The sequence below is a fragment of the Schistocerca nitens genome, chromosome 5 (genome assembly GCF_023898315.1).
Source record: "Schistocerca nitens isolate TAMUIC-IGC-003100 chromosome 5, iqSchNite1.1, whole genome shotgun sequence".
Lineage (NCBI taxonomy): Eukaryota > Metazoa > Arthropoda > Insecta > Orthoptera > Acrididae > Schistocerca > Schistocerca nitens.
Genome location: NC_064618.1, coordinates 845,944,066 through 845,966,892, shown reverse-complemented (window position 1 = coordinate 845,966,892; position 22,827 = coordinate 845,944,066). Strand labels below are relative to the sequence as shown.

Genomic DNA, 22,827 nt, shown 5'->3' with positions numbered 1-22,827 from the left:
TACACGTCAAGTTCCGTAGGACCAAATTGAAGATCAAATCTCCGAGGTCTTGGAACATGTCAGTACATGATATTACAACATAAAACTAATAACAGATAAAAATAAAATGTTTATGAACCTGAAAAAAGGCAAGCCATAAGTTAAAGTAAATGCAATCCACAAGAATCAGCTTAATTTCACAAGGATTTCCTTGACAGAATAGAAGGACTGACCCATGAGAAAACTCTTCAGTTTCGATTTGAAAGTGCATGGACTACTGCTAAGATTTTTGAGTTCTAGTGGTAACTTATTGAAAATAGATGGAGCGGTATAGTGCACACCTTTCTGCACGAAAGTTAAGGAAGTCCAATCCAAATGCAGGATTTATTTCCGTTGAGTGTTAACTGAGTGAAAGCTGCTTATTCTTGGGAATAAGCTAATACTGTTTACAAGAAATGACAGTAAGGAATATATATATATATATATATATATATTGAGAAGCCAGTGTCAAAATACCCAGATTCATGAACAGGTGTTGACAAGAGGTTCATGAACTTACACCACTTATTGCCCAAACCACCTGTTTCTGAACCAGAAATATCGTTTCAGACTGGGAAGAGTTACCCCAAAATATAATACCATATGACGTAAGTGAATGAAAATAAGCAAAGTAGACTAATTTTCGTGTCAAACGTTCACTCTCTTCAGATACCGATCAAATCGTAAAAATGGCAGCATTAAGTTTTTGAACAAGATCCTGAACATGGGCTTTCCATGACAGTTTACTATATATCTGAACATCTAGAAATTTGAACTGTTCAGTTTCAATAGTCATATGCCCATTCTGTGAAATTAAAATGTCAGGTTTTGTTGGATTGTGTGTTAGAAACTGTAAAAACTGGGTCTTACTGTGATTTAGCATTAGTTTATTTTCTACAAGCCATGAACTTGTGTCATGAACTGCACTATTTGAAACCGAGCCAATGTTGCACGCAACATCCTTTACTACCAAGCATCAGCAAACCAAAATATTTTAGAGTTACCCGTAATACTAGAGGGAATATCATATATATAAATAAGGAACAGGAATGGCCGCAGAACTGATCCCTGGGGCACCCCCCACTTGACCGTACCCCACTCAGACCCCACATCACAGCCATTCTCAACACTGTGAATAATGACCTTTTGCTGTCTGTTGGTAAAGTAAGAGGTGAACCAATTGTGAGCTACTCCCCGTATTCCATAATGGTCCACCTTCTGGAGCAATATTTTGTGAGCAACACAATCAAATGCCTTAGTTAAATCAAAAAATATGCCTAGTGTTCGAAACCTTTTGTTTAATTCATCCAGTACCTTCCAGAGAAGAGAGAATGTGGTGTTTTCGGTTGCTAAACCACATCTATAACCGAACTGTATGTTTGATAGCAAATCATGTGATATAAAATGATCAATTATCCTTACATACACAGCTTTTTCAATAACTTTAGCAAACAGTGATGTCATAAAAATAGGTCTAAAATTGTCTACATTATCCCTTTCTCCATTTTTATAAAGTGGCTTTACTACTGAGTACTTTATTCATTCAGGAAACTGACCATTCCTAAAGGAAAAATTACAAATATGGCTAAATACAGGGGTAACATGTGCAGCACAGTACTTTAATATTCTGCTAGGCACTCCATCATCTTCATGAAAGTCCTTAGTCTTCAGTGATTTAATTATTGACTCAATCTCAGCCTTGTCTGTATCACAGAGGAGTATTTCAGACATCAATCTTGGAAATGCATTTGCCAGAAGAGTTATATGATTCCCTGTAGAAACTAAATTTTTATTTAATTCACCAGCAATGCTCAAAACATTATTGTTAAATGCTGACTTATATCTGATTTATCAGCAACAGGAATTATTGTACTACGAACTGACTTTATATCATTGGCCTTCTGCTGCTGACCAGACACTTCCTTCACTACTAACCATACGGTTTTAATTTTATTCTGTGTATTAGCTATTCTATTTGCATACCACATACTCTTTGCCTTCCCAGTAATGTTTTAAGCACCTTACAGTATTGTTTGTAGTGGGCTACTGTAGCTTGATTGTGATTACTCCTAACATTTTGATATAATTCCCACTTTGTTCTACATGATATTCTTGTTCCACTAGTCAGCCACCCAGGCTGCCTTTTACTGCTAGTACCCCGTTTAGAACATTTTAATGGGAAGCAGCTCTCGATGAGCATGAGAAATGTGTTAAGGAAAGCATTATATTTGTCATCTGTGTTATCGGCACTATAAACTTCCTGCCACTCTTGTTCCTTGATGAGGCTTAAAAAACTATCTATTGCTGTTGGATTAACTTTGTTACATATTTTGTAATTATAATTGACATATGTTTGAGGACAGAAGCCTTTTAATGTTAAAATCTATGCATCATGGTCTGAAAGGCCATTCACCCTTTTACTAATCTAATAAAGAAGAATGAATAAAAATATTGTCTATGGCTGCACTACTGTTCCCCCACACCCAAGTTAGAAAAAACACACTCTGCACCAGATCATATGAATTTAGGAGATCTATAAACATCCTTTTTCTTGCACCATCATATACAAAATTTATATTGAAGTTACCACATATAACAAATTTCTGGTACTTCCTATAAAGTGAATCAAGAACCTTCTCTAGCTTGAGCAGAAATGCTCTGAAGTCAGAGTTAGGGGACCTATATAGAACAATAATTAGAAGTTTAGTTTTACTAAATTCAACTGCCCCTGCACAACATTCAAATACCTGTTCAGTGCGGTGCCACGATATGTTGATGGACTCAAATGGAATACTGTTTTTTACGTACATGACTACTCCCCTACCCCACAAGGAACTCCTTGAAAAACAGCCAGGTAATCTATATCCTGGTAAAGGAAGCCTCTGAATTGTCAAATTACACTACCGGCCATTAAAATTGCTACACCAAGAAGAAATGCAGATGATAAACGGGTATTCATTGGACAAATATATTATACTAGAACTGACATGTGATTACATTTTCACGCAGTTTGGGTGCATAGATCATGAGAAATCAGTACCCAGAACAACCACCTCTGGCTGTAACAGCGGCCTTGACACGCCTGGGCATTGAGTCAAACAGAGCTTGGATGGCGTGTACAGATACAGCTGCCCATGCAGTTCCAACACGATATCACAATCCATCAAGTGTAGTGACTGGCGTATTGTGACGAGCCAGTTGCTCGGCCACCATTGACCAGATGTTTTCACTTGGTGAGAGATCTGGAGAGTGTGCTGGCCTGGACAGTAGTCAAACATTTTCTGTATCCAAAAAGGCCCGTACAGGACCTGCAACATGCGGTCGTGCATTATCCTGCTGAAATTTAGGGTTTTGCAGGGATCGAATGAAGGGTAGAGCCACGGGTCGTAACACATCTGAAATGTAACGTCCACTGTTCAAAGTGCCGTCAATGTGAACAAGAGTTGACCGAGACGTGTAACCAATGGCACCCCATACCACCATGCCGGGTGATATGCCAGTATGGTGATGATGAATACACACTTACAATGTGCGTTCACCATGATGTCGCCAAACAGAACCTGGATTCATCCGAAAAAATGATGTTTTGCCATTTGTGCACCCAGGTTCGTCTTTGAGTACACCATCGCAGGCGCTCCTGGCTGTGATGCAGCGTCAAGGGTAACCGCAGCCATGGTCTCTGAGCTGATAGTCCATTCTGCTGCAAACGCCGTGGAACTGTTCGTGCAGATGTTTGTTGTCTTGCAAACGTCCCCATCTCTTGACTCAAGGATCGAGATGTGGCCGCACGATCCGTTACAGCCGTGCGGATAAGATGCCTGTCATCTTGACTGCTAGTGATACGAGGCCGTTGGGATCCAGCATGGCGTTCCGTATTACCCTCCTGAACCCACCGATTCCATATTCTGCTAATAGTCATTGGATCTCGACCAACGCGAGCAGCAATGTCATGATACGCTAAACCACAATCGCGATAGGCTACAATCCGACCTTTATCAAAGTCGGAAACGTGATGGTATGCATTTCTCCTCCTTACACGAGGCATCACAACAACGTTTCACCAGGCAACGCTGGTCAACTGCTGTTTGTGTATGAGAAATTGGTTGGAAACTTTCCTCATGTCAGCACGTTGTAGGTGTCGCCTCCAGCGCCAACCTTGTGTGAATGCTCTGAAAAGCTAATCATTTGCATATCGCAGCATCTTCTTCCTGTCGGTTAAATTTCGCATCTGTAGCACGTCATCTTTGTGGTGTAGCAATTTTAGTGGCCAGTAGTGTATTTAAGTGGTGATCCGACATACCAATAATTTCGGAGTCAACACCTTTAAGCAGTTCACTAAGTTTATCTCTAATACCTCTTGTATTTTGATGAAATATGCTAATTCCTTCTCTACTTGGAAACATGACATCCTCTGAAGGTGAGTCCTTATAGCGACTTCCTTTAAGCAGGTATACCTATCAGCTGACTTCCATCTAAAAAATGTGCAGCTCTAACACCAACTATACAGGAATTTTTCCGTGAGTGATCCCACCTCCACCCACTACACTGTCACCTATAAGCTTTGCCTGCCTCCCCTTCCCGTACCTATTGAGGTGCAGGCCGTGCCTAGTGAAACCCGATCTACTGATAGACCTAACTGGCACTACTGAAATGTGACCCGTGCCCTCTGCCATCAATGCAACTAACAGCCGCATTAAGATCGAGCCAGTCGTGACACTGAAACAGTTGCATGAAATGCACATTAGTGCTGCCAGTTTGAGTTGCTAACTTTACCTGGCCACCACCTGCATTGTATTCCCCTTCCCTATCGAGACTGTTCCCTACTCCACCCACTATCACTACCTGGTCTTCCTTCATAAAATTCCTACATAACCTGAGCCAACCCTGCACCAGGCTTCACAGTGCTGGTGACCTGGTACTCACTCCCCAACACTTCCTGCAACTGCCGGTCCACACCTCTACCATGAGAACTACCTAGCAGCAGAACCTTTCCATCAGTTACTACAGACCTTAACCTCTCTGACAGGAAATCGCGAATCCAGTCATGTAATTGAGAAGATATTCCGTAAGCGTGCCATTTTATTGCAAGTTGCTTGTGTGTTACAGTGTCAAAAACCGTCTGGAAATCTTGAAATACAGAACCAGTTTGAAATCCCTTGTCAGTAGCACTCGACACTTTGCGTGTGTAAAGAACTAGTTGTGTTTCACAAGAACGGTGTTTTCTAAATCCTTGTTGACTATCTGTCAATAGACCGATCTCTTCGAGGTAATTCGTAATGTTCGAAAACGGTATGTGTTCCAAAATCCTGCTGCATATTGACATTTATGTTATGTCCCTGTAATTTAGTGGATAGCTCCTACTACCTTTCTCGAATATTGTTGTAACTTGTGCAACTTTTCAGTCTTTGGGTACAGATCTTTTGTCGAGTGAGTGGTTTTAAATGATTGTTAAGTAGGGAACTATTGCATCAGCATACTCTGAAAGGAGTGTCGAGTTGCAGATACGCACAACGTAAGCTTTCGGCCAATAAGGCCTTTGTCGGAAATAGACGACGCACACGTGCCCCTTTACCACACGGTGCCCTGCTCGTCACTGTTGATGCCACCTCCCTTTAACATTCCTAATGCCACTGGCCTTACCATTATTGACCACTACCTCTCCCAACGCCCAATGGATACCGTATCAACAGCCTCCTTCCTAGTTGCTATGAGCAACTATATCTTCACCCACAATTACTTCTCCTTAGAAGGCATTAACTACAAACAAATCCAAGGTATGGCTATGGGCACATGCAATGCACCATCCTATGCTAACCTATTCATGGGCCATCTAAAGGAATCCTTCCTAAACACCCAGAATCGTAAACCCCTCACTTGGTTCAGATTTATTGATGACATCTTTGCGATCTGGATTGACTGCGAGGACACTCTATCCTCATTCCTCCAGAACCCCAACAGCTTCTCCCCCATTAGCTTCACCTGGTCCTACTCAACCCAACAAACCACTTTCATAGACATTGACCCCCATCTCAAAGACGGCTACATTAATTAGTACCTCCATCCATATACAATACCTCCACTTCAAAAGCTGCCATCCATACCAAGAAGTCCCTTCCGTACACCCTAGCCACCAGTGGTTGCCGCATCTGCAGTGACGAGTGGTCCCTCTCAAAATATACTGAGGGTCTCACAGGGGCCTTCACAGACCATTATTATTTTCCAAACCTTGTACAAAAACAAATCTCCCTTGCCTTATCTTTCTAGTCTCTCACAATCTCCCAAAATCTCACTGTCCGGCCACAGAGGAGCATTCCCCTTGTAAATCAATACCACCCAGGACTGGAGCAACTGAATTACATTCTCCGCCAGGGTTTTGACTACCTCTCGCCATGCCCTGAAATGAGAAATGTCCTGCCCACTATCCTTCCCACCCTCCCACAGTGATATTGCACTGTCCACTGAACTTACACAATATACTCATTCATCCCTACACAACCCCTGCTCCCACTGCCTTGCCTCATAGCTCATATCCCTCTAATAGACCTAGATGCAAGACCTGTACCATACATCCTCCCACGACCACCTGCTCCAGTCCGCTCAGAAACATCACCTATCCCATCAAAGGCAGGGCTACTTGTGAAACCAGTCATGTAATCTACAAGCTAAGCTGCAAACACTGTGCTGCATTCTATGTGGACATGACAACCAACAAGCTGTCTGTCCGCATGAATGGCAAACTGTGGCCAGGAAACAAGTGGACCACTGTGTTGCTGAGCACAGCCTGTGCCATATGGATCCTTCCCACCAGTACCATCTTTTCTGAACTGCACTGATGGGAACTTCCTGTGCAATATATCCTACATTCCCATAACCCTCCTGGCCTCAACCTTCATTAGTCATTTTTCTCACCCATACAGCCTCTTCCTTGTTCCCATTCTAGCATACAGCCCTCATACTCTCCTCCATACTCTCACCCAGTTGCCTCTCCCATCATGCACTGCTGCTGATGCTCGCGATGTGGCTTCAGCTGCCAGAGGCTGCAGTCCAGTTGTCTCTGTGTGTGTGTGTGTGTGTGTGTGTGTGTGTGTGTGTGTGTGTGTGTGTTTTGTCTTTGCGTCTCTCTCTCTGCTTTAGTTACTGAAAAATTCAAATTTTGCCAGCTACAGATTTAAGAACATAACCAATAATAGAACATAACATCTGAACTGCATCTTTTAGATTCTTTGTGATGATTATTATTTACACTAAAGTCTTGAAACTTGGTACAGCTGTATTATTTCATCAGTGTAATCAAGTGCTGTAATTAGAACTTCTTATAAGAAAAACAAATGATGCTTAATCTATTATGAATAGGAAAGTTTTCATTCCAAATTTAATTTGTAGTAAATTACTTGAAAACTAATAGAGATAGCTTATTGGTGTTATGTATTTAGTGATTTTATATCAAACTGAGGCTACATACGAATTTTCACCTTTCTGAGTCTAATATTTAGCGCCTTAAATTTTTCGGGGAAAAAAAAAATGTAGATATTGACCAAAATATTGCTCCAATATCAAGTTGAGGGTTGTAACTTTTGATTGTGACATACATTTCACCCTCTGAACAATTGTCAGGTTTCTAGCTTCATTATTTAGCATCATTTATTTTTTTCTTAAAATAATATTTTTAGTGAAACATACTCATTTGATCATTCTGAGACTCCACACTGTTAATATTAATATACTGAAGCATACACGGACAAAGTTTAGAAAAATTATTTCAATTTTTAATTTTGCTCTTAGGTTTATGGTTCAGTCCTTTGTTTGTTAAGCACAGGTTTTTTATGATGATGTGGTGCTAGTAGTAGTGAACTGGGGCAAGTCCTGGCACATTTGCTCACCTCTGTATCTCTCACAGTGGTACAGTCCTTGTTTCACAACAATATGATTGGATCCATCTGTTAAACTTGCTTCCAATTCCATAATTACTTAACTTCTGCTCCATTTTGTGGTCTCTGATAATCTTAGGCCAATGGTGGGAGCAGTGATCATTGTATGATTGTAAATAAACATTCTGGGTGTTTCATCTTGCTGTACCAGTGAAGTGGTCGAATTATATGCCTTTTGTAAGTGACAAATGTTGGTAATTCTTACCATCTCTCTCTAAATCATATGGCAATGTCTTTCCTAGTTTGATGTAGAGGTATGCCTCGGACGATGGGCTAAAGTGAAGATATCAGATATCATCAACAAAATGAACACCATCATTCAGAAGGCAGAAATTGTGTACATATACCAACCTACTATCAATAGTTACAGGCCTTCAGTCACAATATTTATGTAAAAATGAACAGTGTTTCCAATTAAAGGATGTGCAATTCTTCAAGATTAGAAATCCTGATGGGCAGTGACCATTGATGACACCCTGCAAATTTATATTATCACTCAGTACACTTTTTTAGTGAAAATACTGGGTGAGGCAAAAAGAATGGTTGTTAAAAAAACAATATACCATTAGTTACACTTAAAAAAAAATTTACTTACAGAATAATACTCAAATTATGTTGCCATCTTACTAAATTAATGCTTGAAAACAATGCCTCCCAGGTATCGGCCATTTTCAGCAATACATTTCTCAAGCCGCTCTCAGAAGTTGTCTTTCACTCACTTCCACATGAACTGCTTCCTTCAGTTCTTCAAGTGTATGTGGTTTATGCTCGTATACACATGACTCGTGGTAACCCCACAAAAAGTTGTTGCCCATGGACAGGCCTGGGGAATGAGGACGCCAACTAATGTCACCAAACCGGGAAATGACACTTCCATTGACATTCCTGCTGTATGAGCTGCAGCCCCATCCTGCTCAAACCAAATTATCCTGATAGGAATACATTTTCTTTATAGTTAAGTTAGGAAGAATTCAGTGATCATCTGTCTATAATGTTCTAAGGTTATGGTTACAGTGTTCCCGTTATCATCTTGGAAAAAGTATGGACCAACAACATCTGTACCTGTCACAGCAGACTGAACAGTCACTTTGGAACTATATAATCGTCTCTCATTGGATTTTCAGTGGCCCAATGATGACAGTTCTGATGATTTACCACGCCATTCAAATGAAAATGAGCTTCATCATTCACCAAAAAATAAATAAATAAATAAAAATAAAAAATATTGTCATTTTGCTCAAGTATGGCCTCCATATCTTGAGCAAAATTTAGCCGCTGTTCATAATCTGTAGGATTCAATTGTTGCACCATGACCATTTTGAAGGGATGAATCCTAGATCAATATGCAAAATACAACTTACTGAACGATTACTGAGATGCAGTTCAGAAGAATGTCTCCTAGCAGATTGACCAGGATTACAGACTATGGCATTCTGAACCCTTTCAACATTTTCTGCAGTGCGTACTGAGTGAGGAGTCCCTGGTGGTTTTCTTTTCAACACTGTTCCACAGAAACAAAATGATTTAACCCAATGTAAAAAGGTGTTACAAGTAGGAACCCTATCATGTCCGGTAAGACTGAAATGGCAATCAAACTCATGCTGAACTGCAACAACAAGCTCATTGTTACACACAAAACTATTGTAAGCAAACACGCAGTGCTGCACAGCCAAAGGCTCCATTACCCCGACAACCAAATGGCGGGAGCTACCAAACACATAATCACATCAGTCCCCCCCACCACTCCTACTACCTGAGCCTGAATACTATCTGTTCTAAAAATGTCCATCCTTTCTCTCTTATCCTATACAACAACACCGTAGTGATAATCATGATGGCTTCTTCACTTTGTAGGAAAGCTGGATTCTTACCTGCTGCCACCCCTCTCCTCTCCCCTTCATGTAACAGTAGTACTTCAGTTCTTAGCTCACTATGTTGCTCACAGTTTTGGTTTCATTCATACTTCCTTTATATATAACTTATCGGATCCCCACTTACTTCTCAGCTTTTTGAAAGCCATCGGTTGCTATAATTTCATTATCTGTTTCTCAATTGTCTTGTTCTTTTTAATCTTTCTTAATTCTTCCACTTGAGCTCCCAGCAATCTCATATTTTCCAGTTATTTCCTCTCTTTTTTCCACAATCCACAGGCTAAAAAAGTATTGCATTTGATATGTTTTGTTCATTTGTGTATGTGTTGTTGCTTGGCTAGCAAAATATTTTATTAACAATATAGGAAAAGGTAGATTCCTATTTACTGTAAAAATGACAAGTTAAGTTGCAGAGAGGCACAATTGAAAGACATTTACACATAAGCTTTTGGCCACAGCCTTTGTCAGAAGAAGAAAGAAAACACACACCATTTATTCACAAAAGCAAGCACATCATGCGGGCACATTGTGAGATGCCTGAGGTGTGCTTGCTTGTGTGAATGAATGGTGAGTGTTTCTCTTTCTTTTTCTGGTTAACAGCTTATTTGTAAGTTTCTTTTAGTTGTTGCTGTCTGCAACTTAACGTGTCATCTTTTCAGTAAGTAGCAATCTATCTTTTCCTACACTGTGGATATTCCAACCTGGAGTTTCCATTGTTTGAAAACTTTTGTTAAATTTTAATTGGATTGTTGTGTGTATTTTGGGCTCATTCCTTTGTAGATTGTTGATTAGGTTTATGTAAATCTGTGTTTTGTAATAACTTTATTATATCTCTTTTAAAATAACAGTTTAATCAATTCTGCCCCACTGTTCTTCTCCAGGACATCCACTGCAGTAGTATTTTGGCAGTGGGTGAACCAGTCGTTCAATGCTCTTGTTAACTACACAAACAGAAATGCAAATTCTGATGTGACAACAACACAGCTAGGTGTTGCTTATGTGTCAGCAACTGCATCAGCTATGATTACAGCTGTAGGATGCCGTAAATTCTGGGAGAAACGAGCCAGCTCCCTCTTGCAGGTATTGCTATGCATCAGTATACATCCAAAAACTATTTTTGTAGTTTTAATGTCTCAAACTTATCAGTCATGTTGTAGCAGATCACACTTCTACGTGTGACTTATTTCTAATTATGTACAGGGTGTCACAGGTGGAATGGTCAGTATTGAAGGATGTGACAAGAACAACCATTTGAAGCAAAAAAGTCTTGTAAACATGGGCTCTAAAATGCATTCCTTAAGAACTGTGAGCACTTCTTCAGATTCAGTATTGTGAAACAAGTCTCTCCTGCTGTAAGCTCTTCCCTTTCATGTTTTTGGAGGAGGAAGTATATACCAAACAAGAAAAAAACTGTCTCTTTTACTTGGGTTCTAAAATGTAACAGTATTGTGAGAAGAAAAGTTGCTGCTCACCATATAGCAGAGATGCTGTGTCGCAGATAGGCACAACAACAAGACTCTCACAGTCATGTGTATCTATTGTTGATGAAGGCCCACGGCTGGAAGCTTTAATTGTGAGAGTCTTTTTGTTGTGCCTATCTGCGACTCAGCGTCTCAGCTATATGGTGAGTAGCAACTTTCCTTCACATAATATTGTTACATTCCATCCTGGATTTTCCATTGTTTGATTTTGTCCATCCTGGATTTTCTGTTGTTTGATTTTTGGGTTCTAAAATGCACATGTTAAGTGTTATAGCTCTTAATATATGCACTTTAGAAGCCATATTTACAGGAAATTTTTCTTATTTTGGTCCTTACTATCACCTTTCAAAACAAGGAAATCAAGAGCTTGCAGTAAAAGAGATTTGTTTTGCCACATCAAAGATGAAGATAGGTTCTTAGCTCTTAAGGTATGCATTTTTGACCCCATGTTTACTAGATCTTTTGCTTCAAAAGATTGTTCCTGTCATTTTCCTGAATATTTAGCATTCCTCCTTGGACACCCTGTATATTAGTATCATCTGGAATTGGCTGACATGTGTGCTGTTGCAGTGTCTTTTAATGTTGACTGTTACTAGTTACTGACACCATTCTGTCTGCCTCACATATAAATTTTTTCATAAATGTGCGACATGTCGACAAGGATGTAAAAAGTACATTAGAACAGGTGTGAAGAGAATGAAAATTATAACAGGTTATAGCAAGGACTGAAACTTGTGTAAGCTTGTATATTATTGAGAACTCCCATATATAAAATAGCTCCATTTTTTTAAAAAAATGAGCTAGTCTTTCACACACCTCAATGTTTATGGTGTCATATCTCTTTGACTGTGAGTTGTACAATGATATAATTTTTTAGGTACATACAGTGATGTTTGTAGATATCGTCTGCAAAATGTGTTGCAAATAGAATTCGTAGTAAAGCAGTAATAAATTAAAATGTCATGCCTGATGCTGAAATTGTACTGCATCAACAACAAAAATGCAGTTTTCCTTTCACTATTTTGTAGGGGTTATCTCTCGGGGCGATACCACGTAAAGTATGCCTATGTCCAGAGAATGGTTAAAGCTATTGATCTGAGTACCTTTGTCAAGGAACAGACTATAATAGGTCATCAGCTGGAAATGAGTGTTACAGAAGTAGTGAGAAGCAGTAATAAATTAAAATGTAATGCGTGATGCTGAAATTGTACTGCATCAATAATAAATTAAAATGTAATGCGTGATGCTGAAATTGTACTGCATCAACAATGAAAATGCAGTTTTCCTTTAACTATTTTGTGGGTGTTATATTGAGAAAAAGTTTCAAAAAGATTTGAAATTATGTGTAAAGTTTGTTAGAAGTCAGTAAGTGCTCTGATTCACAAATAAAGGTTGAATATAGTCTGGGTAATTTGCATGCCATGAATTACACTGCCTCAAGACATGTACACAGTTTCTAACTTTAGAACTTTACTATGTTAAACCATTTGTAAGAATATTCCTCTTAATGCGTAGATTATGACATAATTATAAATTTTTTAACATTTTCTTAATAATTATATTAAATACTGAAAATCAAATTCTTGCTACCCCTGGAAATTATTAGACAGATAAAGTGTTACTGGGACCTGGTGGCTGATTTTGCTGTTTAGTAATACAGCCTGAGTCAGTAATCTTTCTGTGATAATGTGTGCACCCACAGAGCATTAAATACTCTAGCTGATTATTTTTTATCCACATATCATTTTAGAATGACATTAGTCATAATTATATCACTTTTTCAAACCAACAGCTCAATTCATGGAATCAATACTAGAAATAAGAATAGTCTTCACAAGGATTTAAAGTCACTTAGTCTTGTACAAAAAGGTGTGCATTATTCAGGAACCCACATTTTCAATAACTTGCCAGCAGCCATAAAAAGCTTAACAACCAATGAAATTCAGTTTAAGAGAAGCCTAAAGGATTTATTGGTGGCCAACTCCTTCTACTCCATTGATGAATTTCTTAGTAAAACCAACTAATTTGTATATAAGTACAACATAACTTCTGCACAATTTCAGTGCAGTAATGTGTTCATTGAAAATTTGTGTGTGTGTGTGTGTGTGTGTGTGTGTGTTAGTATAATCTAACTTATGCACCATTTCAGTGCAGTAATGTGTTCATTGTAAATAAGTATTACAGTAGTTGTATTACCTTATAAATAAATAAAAAACTTTTTTATCTTAAATTTAGTGCATTAGTATTTGTAAAATGACTCTTAGTGTTCATTAAAAAATGACGATCATTCCACTTGGGACCTGTGGAGTGGTACATTAGCTTATTTGTTTTAGTTGTAAATATTTGTCATGTATTGTTGTTTTTCTGACATGTTCCACATCCTGGAGGACCTCCTCACTACGGATCAATTGGAATGAAAGTAAATCTAATCTAATCTGAAGCATTTGTTCTACCTGTTTGTGTTACAGATCGTCAATTATCTAGACTCACCAATTTCATCATTGTTATATAAATTTTGATTTGTCTAGATTCCCTGTGGTATTTACTCCAAATTTTGTTTTAAAATTTTTGTCATTTTGGAAGGATGCTTGTCTCTTATGAAGTTCTGTTTTCAAAAACATACTCTGATTGGTCAGATAATTATGGTCACATCCCTGCTGTGAGAGCAACTTTGTCAACCTTACATAGATGGGATGTAAAGTTGTACATAAATACACTCACTGGTACAATGGGGTGTTCTTTGATTTACTCTGGGAGGAGACTGAGTGGGTACTATAACACATAAAACATTAGTTCACTTTATTACAAAATAGGTACGAAGAATTGTTCTACTTTGTACAGTCCATTTCCACGAGAATGTCGTGAGTATTTACAACTGTTTCTGAAAAAATACAAGTCTCTCCATCGAGACACATTTAACATAGCTACTTGTAGTTCTGCCTAAGATATTAATAAAACAGTTGGCCTTCTAGAACACGTACTGTTGTTTTAGTTAATGATCATGGACTGGGGCAGAGAAGTCCTATGTAGATGAGTGGATGCAGTGGTGTAGCAAAATGATGGTGGGTGTAGCTACATTGGTGTCACTCACCTGTTGATGTGGTTTGCAGCAACTATCATTACTTGTGGTGACATTGCGAGGTACCAACCTCGTTATGGCACCTCACTCTTCAGGCGATACCACATAAAGTATGCCCGTGTCCAGAGAATGGTTAAAGCTATTGATTTGACTATCTTTGTTGAGGAACAGACTATAATAGGTCATCAGCTGGAAATGAGTCTTACAGAAATAGTGAGAATCATCAGAAATGGTATGGTGAATGATGGGGAAACTGAATGGCATAGAGTGACAAGGTGGAAAATAGGTACAAAGGGGAGTTAGAAAAGATGATGTTTGGTTGGGACAAGTAAGGGTGAACAGGGAAAAAAAGAGTACAAGGGAAGGTAGTCAGTTCAGGCAAGAACAAAAAGAATAAAGGAAAAAGGAAATTGTTGTAAATATGGTAAGATAGTGTAGTAAAACATAAAAGTTACAAGAGAGTGTATAGTGATACACATTTATTTTGTTTATTCAATCAGTTGATTAAATTGTATTGTAGTATTGATTGAGTTAAAATACTTACTTTCATGTGTGCTCGCTTCCTAATCATGATGTCTGTAAGATGAAATTAACATATCATCACTCTTTAAGCTTCTTGATTGATGTCTGACTGCAGCTAGCTATTTGCTCATCAATGTTCACTCTGCTCACATTAACCCATTTGCTTACAGTTTTTTTAAATAAAATTTACCATATGATCGTGATTATTGTTAACATATATTTTAGTTTTTCTTACGTACAAAATTATTTACAAAATATGGACAAGTATACTCATTCCAGGTGCTTACAGTACAACAAATACTCACAGATAGTCCATTTGTGTATGGTTCTGCATGAAGGAATTGTTCAGATGAAGTACACTTTTACATTTCCTACATTCAAATCAAGGTTCTCCACATTGTCTGCAATCACAACAGACCTTGCGTTTTTATAGGGAATGATTTTCTTTTCAGTCAACATTATTTTGTTTTCTTTTCTGTCAAGATTATTTTCCTTTTTATTAGTTGGGCTTACAATTCCAAGAGCATTTCCTAAACAACTTGAGAAAACCTTACCAGTTGTCCATGTAAAAAATTCTTGACATCCTAAAAAGATAGATAATAAAACTAAATCAGTGTGAGCAGTCATTAAAAAGGATACAAGGAGAGAGAGAGAGAGAGAGAGAGAGAGAACAAACGAAAGATATATACATGTGTGTGTGTGAAATACATTACTGTTGCAATTAATGTTTGTAAGAAAAGCTTTTAAATACCGCTACAGTACAGCACACGGTGGAGTTGTAATAATATAAAATAGCATTAATTATTGAATCTAACACAACTACTACAGGAAACTGGCTGTTATGGGTGGGTAGAAACCAAAATGTAACACACAGCGGGAACATGAAATAACTAATAATTTATTTGAATGAATAGCATGAAATGTGGAAAACTGACTCAGAAATCCCCCCCCCCCAAAAAAAAAAGAATTGACATAAAATGTAGCAGATAAATATTGGGATTGATAACTAGAACTGACCTATATACATTAATTCTAGTTACCAGTTGCAATATTAGGTACTTTCCTGCATCAGTTCAGAAAGCAATTACAACTGCAAAAATTCTATTACATTCCAGTGCAGGCACCTGCTGCAATAACGATCTAAATAATGAACTGTGCAGTGCTTGGAATCAGTAACTAGAATTAACCTATATAGGTCAATTCTGGTTACCGATTCCAATATTAACACACCTGTTGGAAAAATGAACTGAATAGTGAACAATGAAATTGTTGGAATTGATAACTAGAATTGACCCATATAGCTTAATTTTAGTTATCAGTTCTGCTATTTGTTATTTGTTATAAATTTTTGTTACTTCTGTACTGACTTTTCTTTTAGGATTTCTATGCCTGTTTGTCCACTTTCCATGCTACTGTTATTTTTATGTTTCATATATATTATTACTTATTTTACTTGCCCATTATTGTTGTGGCAACGTAACATCCCTTTCTTGGTAAAAGGAGGGTCACTGCCCCCTGAGGCAGTGGGAGTTAGTATGTGCTGTACACTTGTAATGCTCACATGTGTTATGTATATGTGCATACTAATAAAAGTGTGGAAATCGTATCTCTATGCTGTGTCACTATTCTGCTTTCACACTGCCAGTACCCCACTTCCCACAGTGGTGACCCTGAATATACACGTCACCCTGTAGTTTTGCAGTTAAGTGTAAAATCTGCTGTACCAGTTACACCATCGAGAATGTTGCTGTTAAAAATGGTGAAATATCACCGTTTCTTTGGCAATGTCAACTACTACTCTCAACAAGTGCTCATGAATTCCATGAACATACTGTGTGCAAAATTTCTAAATATTTGCCAAGATCTGGACAATACTACAGTGCCAAATGACAGAGCAACAATGCCTTCATTGTTTGCCATATCCTTGAACCAGCCTCGCACATTGTTGCCAATGCCAAGCAGCGAACTGCGCCACGAGTATCGAATTTACTGAGTGACTTCACAATAAACATTCCAGATTTGACACCAAGTGAATCTATTCCTGGTATTTTAGACAAAAATACAGCAGATTGTCACAATAAAAACAATGGCCTCTCGCCTTCATAACAGGCATTAATCTATGTGCTTTAGACTTTCGAACAAGACAAAACATTGCGTGTTCCAGTGCTAGTGATTATGAGCCTTGTGACACTCGCATTAATGACCTGAAGCATATGGACGCCTCCCACAGTGCCGATATGGCTGAACAACAATGGCCCATAACATACCACCCCATCGTTAAGTTTTGCCATCCATCTGCCAATTGACCGCAAGATCAAAGCGTTCATCACCTTTCAGTACTTGTGCATTTCGATTTACCAGATCCTTCTTCGACCATTGAGACTAAATGCGAGTTACACTAGACAGACTATGACATCACTCATATCCCACCCATGCCAGGCAGCACAGCTGACTCACTTCTGGTCCAACACCATGCTGTGAATTCGCATCACCCACACCCAGCACCAAAACCAACTATGGTCTTCAAGAATGCATTTTTCACAACCTCACCTCATCAAGGTCAGATACCAGTGCCTCCCGGTTTGGGTGATGTCACACCCACGTAGTCCGTGCTGTGAATGATAGCATGTCCCCATGAAATCCGTGAGACACAGACAGTGCCACTAGATAATAAATGACCAAACCCTCCTCCTTTATGGTGCCAGGACATCATGAGCTCTCTCACGTACATTTTCCACCATCTCAGACATCTGACACTGGGAAAGTCATACCTTCTGCATTGGCCCCGGATCTTCGGTCACATGCACGGCCGTTGTTCGAACAGCTCTACGCACATCACTGTGTGACGCCAAAGCCACCCGCAGCACGACATGACTCCCTCAATCATGCACCTCCCTACATTGAGCTACATTTCCTGCCTGTCTTGCGCACTGATGCTCCCGTGCCTCCCGCACTGTGCCACTCCTACCTCACGATGATGCCTAACAATAAAAACCACTGATGGCCATCATACCATCCACCACCATCTGAAATTAGCATTGTTCCACGTGGATTCTCCCACAGGGTGTATACGACCCAGGACAACTGGGAGATCCGGGAAAAACGTGGGAATTTTTTCATCCGGTAGAAAACCGGGAAAAACCCGGGAATTTTTTAGAATTCCAGGAAGTTTTCATTGTTTTTGTTTTCAGTTAAATTTCTGTAATTTTGACTGGTAAGAACCGATACTCTAACAAAAGATATTATTGTATACCGCTATTTCAGAATAATACTGCAACAATAAAACATGAATGAGAGAAAAAACGAAAATAAAACTTAAATTGCAAAGGAAATGCACCATATACAGCAACAAAACACAGTGCTCATACAAGCGTCTGCCAACAGCAAAATGTGTCAAAGGCTTTAGGAAGACTATGCAATGTTCCGTAACAACACATTACCTCCGATGAACGTGAAGTCACAACTGTTTACATTAGATTCGTTTTAGCAGTTACGAGTGGGATCACACGCATGCGCAGTTGAGTAGTACCTTCTCCCGCTTCTGGCTACAGAAATGTGGCTGTTGGCTGTGTAATAAGCAGTCGCAGCAAGCAGCTAGATGCTACCAGGAAAAATTTTACTGGAGCGCCCAAGCTGCCACATTCTTGCATGCGCAGCAGGCCCAGTTCTAGGACGGGGTGTGGGGGGCAAATTCATACTATTGAAGGAAAAAACCTTGTTTCACAAAGCGACTAGCATCCAGCACACGTTAGTCTATTGTTATTCATATGACTTTAAAACGCATCCCTGTCAGTTTTTGAACATTTTTGAACACATTCTAAGTTGATTTCTGAATCAATCATAAGTGGATTTGTGAATGTGTGCATAGTGTACATGATGTCTCTGTCAGGGGAATCCTCGTCGCACGTAGAAACAAAGTTTCCTACAGACAAAAGGGGCTATACGAGCTGAGCGGAGTAAGGCCGAACGGATGAATGACAACTGCTGTCTGATTGTGTGGTTGATTGGGTTTGTGAATTATGAGCATGGTTATAATTACTAGCTAAATCCATAGATTCAGATTACAGGAGTGGAAATAAATGAATAACAGGTAAGAAAGATTACGTATTACCTTCTCGGTGTATCTAAGAAAATGAAATTTTGACAGAAAATTTTTGGGCAGATCACTGTACTAGTAAGGACCAGTCGTACGGTCCCCGGCTAGCAGCCGCTTTAAATTCTATTTTGGAAGAAGCACGGAATACGCGTTGTACGAACATGTAACAACACCTAACTGGAGAATAATCGTAGGATAACTAAATCGGTGATTCTGGCAGAGTTAGTGGAGTTAACCTGCAAATAAGCTTTGACATTGGCAGGAACAGTTACAGAACTAGTGCTAACAAGACTGTTTGTTAGAACAAAGAAGGAGAAGAAACAGTGACATCATATAAATTATGGAACAATATGACGATTCCAAGTTTGTATAAAAATTTCGTACTACTACTTTTCGATCTCATACTTGAGAAACTGGACCATATGAATGAAGTGTGAAACTACTTCCTAATGTAAGGCTTTTTGCTTGTAGTAGGCCTAATAGGCACTTGATATTGGTACTTTGGGAATTATATTCTGTCTGTCGTTACAAAAAAGACCGTTTGTGCCAAAACAGTCCATTTATTTGGTGTGTATTACAATTGTTGGAGTATTAGAAAGGCCTATTTCGTTTTATCTAGCAGAGAGTGACAAAATAGACGTAATCAGATCGGGAAACCACACCAGTCTTGGGTCCTATTTGCATTAACAGCTTTTTCGGTATTAGACAATGACATTTCGACTTTTCATGTAGCAAAATGTTTCAAGAACTTTGATGAGATAATAGATTCTTTTGCAGAAAGGAAAGCACACCGTGTAAAGCTGTAGCAAGATTAAAGAGAAAAAAATTCTAGGAACTAAGGATTGAAGAAATGTGTATTGTCTTGCTTGTCTCGTGCCTTTACTGGGTTTTGTATCCTATATTTAATTTTATGTCACACAGGGCAGCAAGTTGTTAGCTGATTCGGAATAAAGAGTGCAAATTTTCTGAAGAGGGACAAGATTTCAAACCGGCCAGTTGTAAGCAGGAGAGGACCACAGGACATTTTAATTTCCACTGTCCTGAATATGGTTTGATGGCATCCATTACAAAATATACAATTCCACAGAGCGAAGCACACTGACATACGATAGAAAAATGCTGTGTGAGGATGCGAGGCAATGCCCTTCGGCACACTTACGACTAAATAACATGTCTTACATTTCCTCAAACATACATGTTTTATGCATCAGACTCTTCAGAAAGATGTGCGCCACAAAATGAACATATTTTTGAAGATTCAATTTTTTTTTAAATTTTTGATGTCCTATCTCAAATGCTTGAGGGAGTGGCGGGGTATTGCACAGGTTCGGAAATATCGTAGATCCGGGGCTGATGCACAGAACAGTCTGAATTACAGTGAGTAGTGGGTAGTCTCCACGTGACCCGTGTTTACATTTAGTGATTTTGCTGTTTCCTCTTCGTTTACTGCTCTCACATCAAATGAAAACGAAACAGATTTCTGATTTACACCTTTCTGACAGTCAAGCATTAATTGCCTTGCAGAACAATGAAGTTATTTTTGTCGGTTTGCTAAAGAAATTTTCTTTTTAATTCTACACACTGTTCATTGCATTTCAAGTGCACGTTTTCAACTTCAAGCATGTATGGCATTATGCCATAATAAAGAACCAAACGTGAGATAACACAGTACTGGTACTCCAAGAAAATTTACATCCCGAAAACCACATTGAAAAGCTTAATATCAGGTCATAGCCTACTTAACTGGGAAATGGACATACAAATGTGCACTTTAAATGTTGACATTTTAGTATGGGTCTCGAAATTCTGATGCTCTTGGAGTATCCTCTGATGTTTTGTTCTTCTATGACATAATGCACGATCTTTTAAAGTTTTACACGTACGAACATAGGAGCTCCCTGCGACATCGTAGCTGTGCAAGCGCGGTGACGCCTGTCATCTGGCGCTCTCTGGCAACTGCAGAAACGAACCTATTTCTAACAGGTCACGGGAAAATATTCCGAATGGTGGTTTGAAAAGCGTTGCCATCAAAGTACCATTCTGGCAGTTACAACGGAGCTATGTGCGATAATGTACGATGAATTTCATGAATCACAGAGCGTTTGACTCTCATTTAAAAATCAACTCTTTGATGACAAGCCATTTAGATGAATTCCAAGCCCAGAAGATCAGACATTTAAGTCATTATTAAAAATTTTACGATCACATTTGAGTGATATATCTTAAGTTGTAATATGCGTATAAACGACCAACATTGTAAGTGAAAGCTTAGCTTCTCTTGCAGCATATTAATCTTACAGACCAATATTATATGTGAAAGCTTTGTGTTTTGTGTAGCAACACTATGTATATTAATTTAAACCATTAACTTTTTCTGTTTGTGCGTTCGCACTACTTAACAGTGATGTTGCTATTGGCTGACTACATCACGTGTCCTAAGCTCTGAATACCCGCTGTCATCGGCTGGCAAGATCACGTGACATGAGCTATGATTGGCTTACAAAAGCGCATCACAATCTCAATTTCAATGCTTCGGAAAGTAACATGCGGTGTTTGGTGGAGTTCGAATTTATACTTTCGTAATACGAAAATATGCAGCGTATATGTTGCTGCCCATCAAAGATCTTTCCAAAACGCATTTTTTTCCCTGTGTTTAGTTTTATAAAGTGCCAGGAAATTCTACTCCCGTGTATAAAACCATAATCATTCAAAGGACGTATACAGTTCAAAGAGAAAATATACTGTCAGTTAACAAGGAAAAAGTATGTTTTCACCCAGGAGAAAGTGTATTCTTAACCGGGAAATCCGAGAATTTTTTTTCCTTGTCCACTTATACACCCTGTCCCACAATGCTGTTTGCTGTCAGTGAGTGTCTGATGTCAGCCAGTGACGTCATTGGGGACGACGAGAAGTTTGCTGCCTTCTTAACCACCTTGGAGAAAGTGTAGACCTTATTAGCGACTTGCTTTTGGATATTCCGGCTCCTCACAAATACAAAACTGCCAAGACACTATTGCCACAACTACTAACATGCGCACCTGACCAGCAGTAAATCTCGCCATCAATGAGAGTACTCTGAGCAATGCCATGCCATCTTCATCCTGGCACCACCTGCAAGTTCTAATCACCCCAACGCTCTGCCTGATTGCGTGCTATGGACACTTTGGCTCCTAAAACTGCCAGAGAACATCTGTACAGTGATGCTAGCACATGAGGAGGCGTTGCTGGAGTTTAACTTCGACTCACTGACAGAATGCAGGCACTGTCACAACTACGCATATTAATCAACAACCAACAGTGCTGAGCTGCAGTTGATGCCCAGTATGCATGCGCACCAAAACCGAGTTTGCACGATTCCGGTTGAGCTGCCCCAACATTCCACACAGCCACAGGCTGCCCAGCGATGGCTGGACCAACCTGAATCGGAACGTGCCCTCTGCCTCTACCACCCCAAACACCTTTCATGGCTCCAGAAGACAACAATCAGCTACTGCAACAGGTGAGGTTGATGGAACTCCAACTGGGCAGCACCACATCTCTGTGTATAAACAAAAGTCACACTGACCAAGTGCATCATCTGCTTCCACACCTGACACACAACAACACTACTGCTGGTTCGACACCAGATTTGAGCAGGATGCACAGCACTACAGGTAACCCTGCACTTATCCAAACTCCAATGGTGACCTGGTGTAGGCACACTAGGTCACGACTGGCACCTGCAGGCTTATTTCCTCAATGCTACCGGGGCCAATGTGAGCACTCTGCCACCTGCTCTCGTGCCTGCTACATTGTCACCATCGCCGCTGCAACTGGGCGTGGCCAGTGTCAC

The 22,827-nt window shown here is 39.4% G+C and overlaps 1 protein-coding gene across 4 annotated transcripts in view; it reads left to right on the top strand.

The window, feature by feature from the left end:
- The window catches only part of LOC126260151 (sideroflexin-2), a 178,645-nt gene that overhangs the window by 41,030 nt on the left and 114,788 nt on the right, over nt 1–22,827 (top strand). For all 4 annotated transcript variants that reach the window (XM_049957410.1, XM_049957406.1, XM_049957409.1 and 1 more), the window contains exon 4: nt 10,699–10,897. In XM_049957410.1, the coding sequence (XP_049813367.1) occupies nt 10,699–10,897 (199 nt within the window). The remainder of the gene's footprint in view (nt 1–10,698; nt 10,898–22,827) is intronic.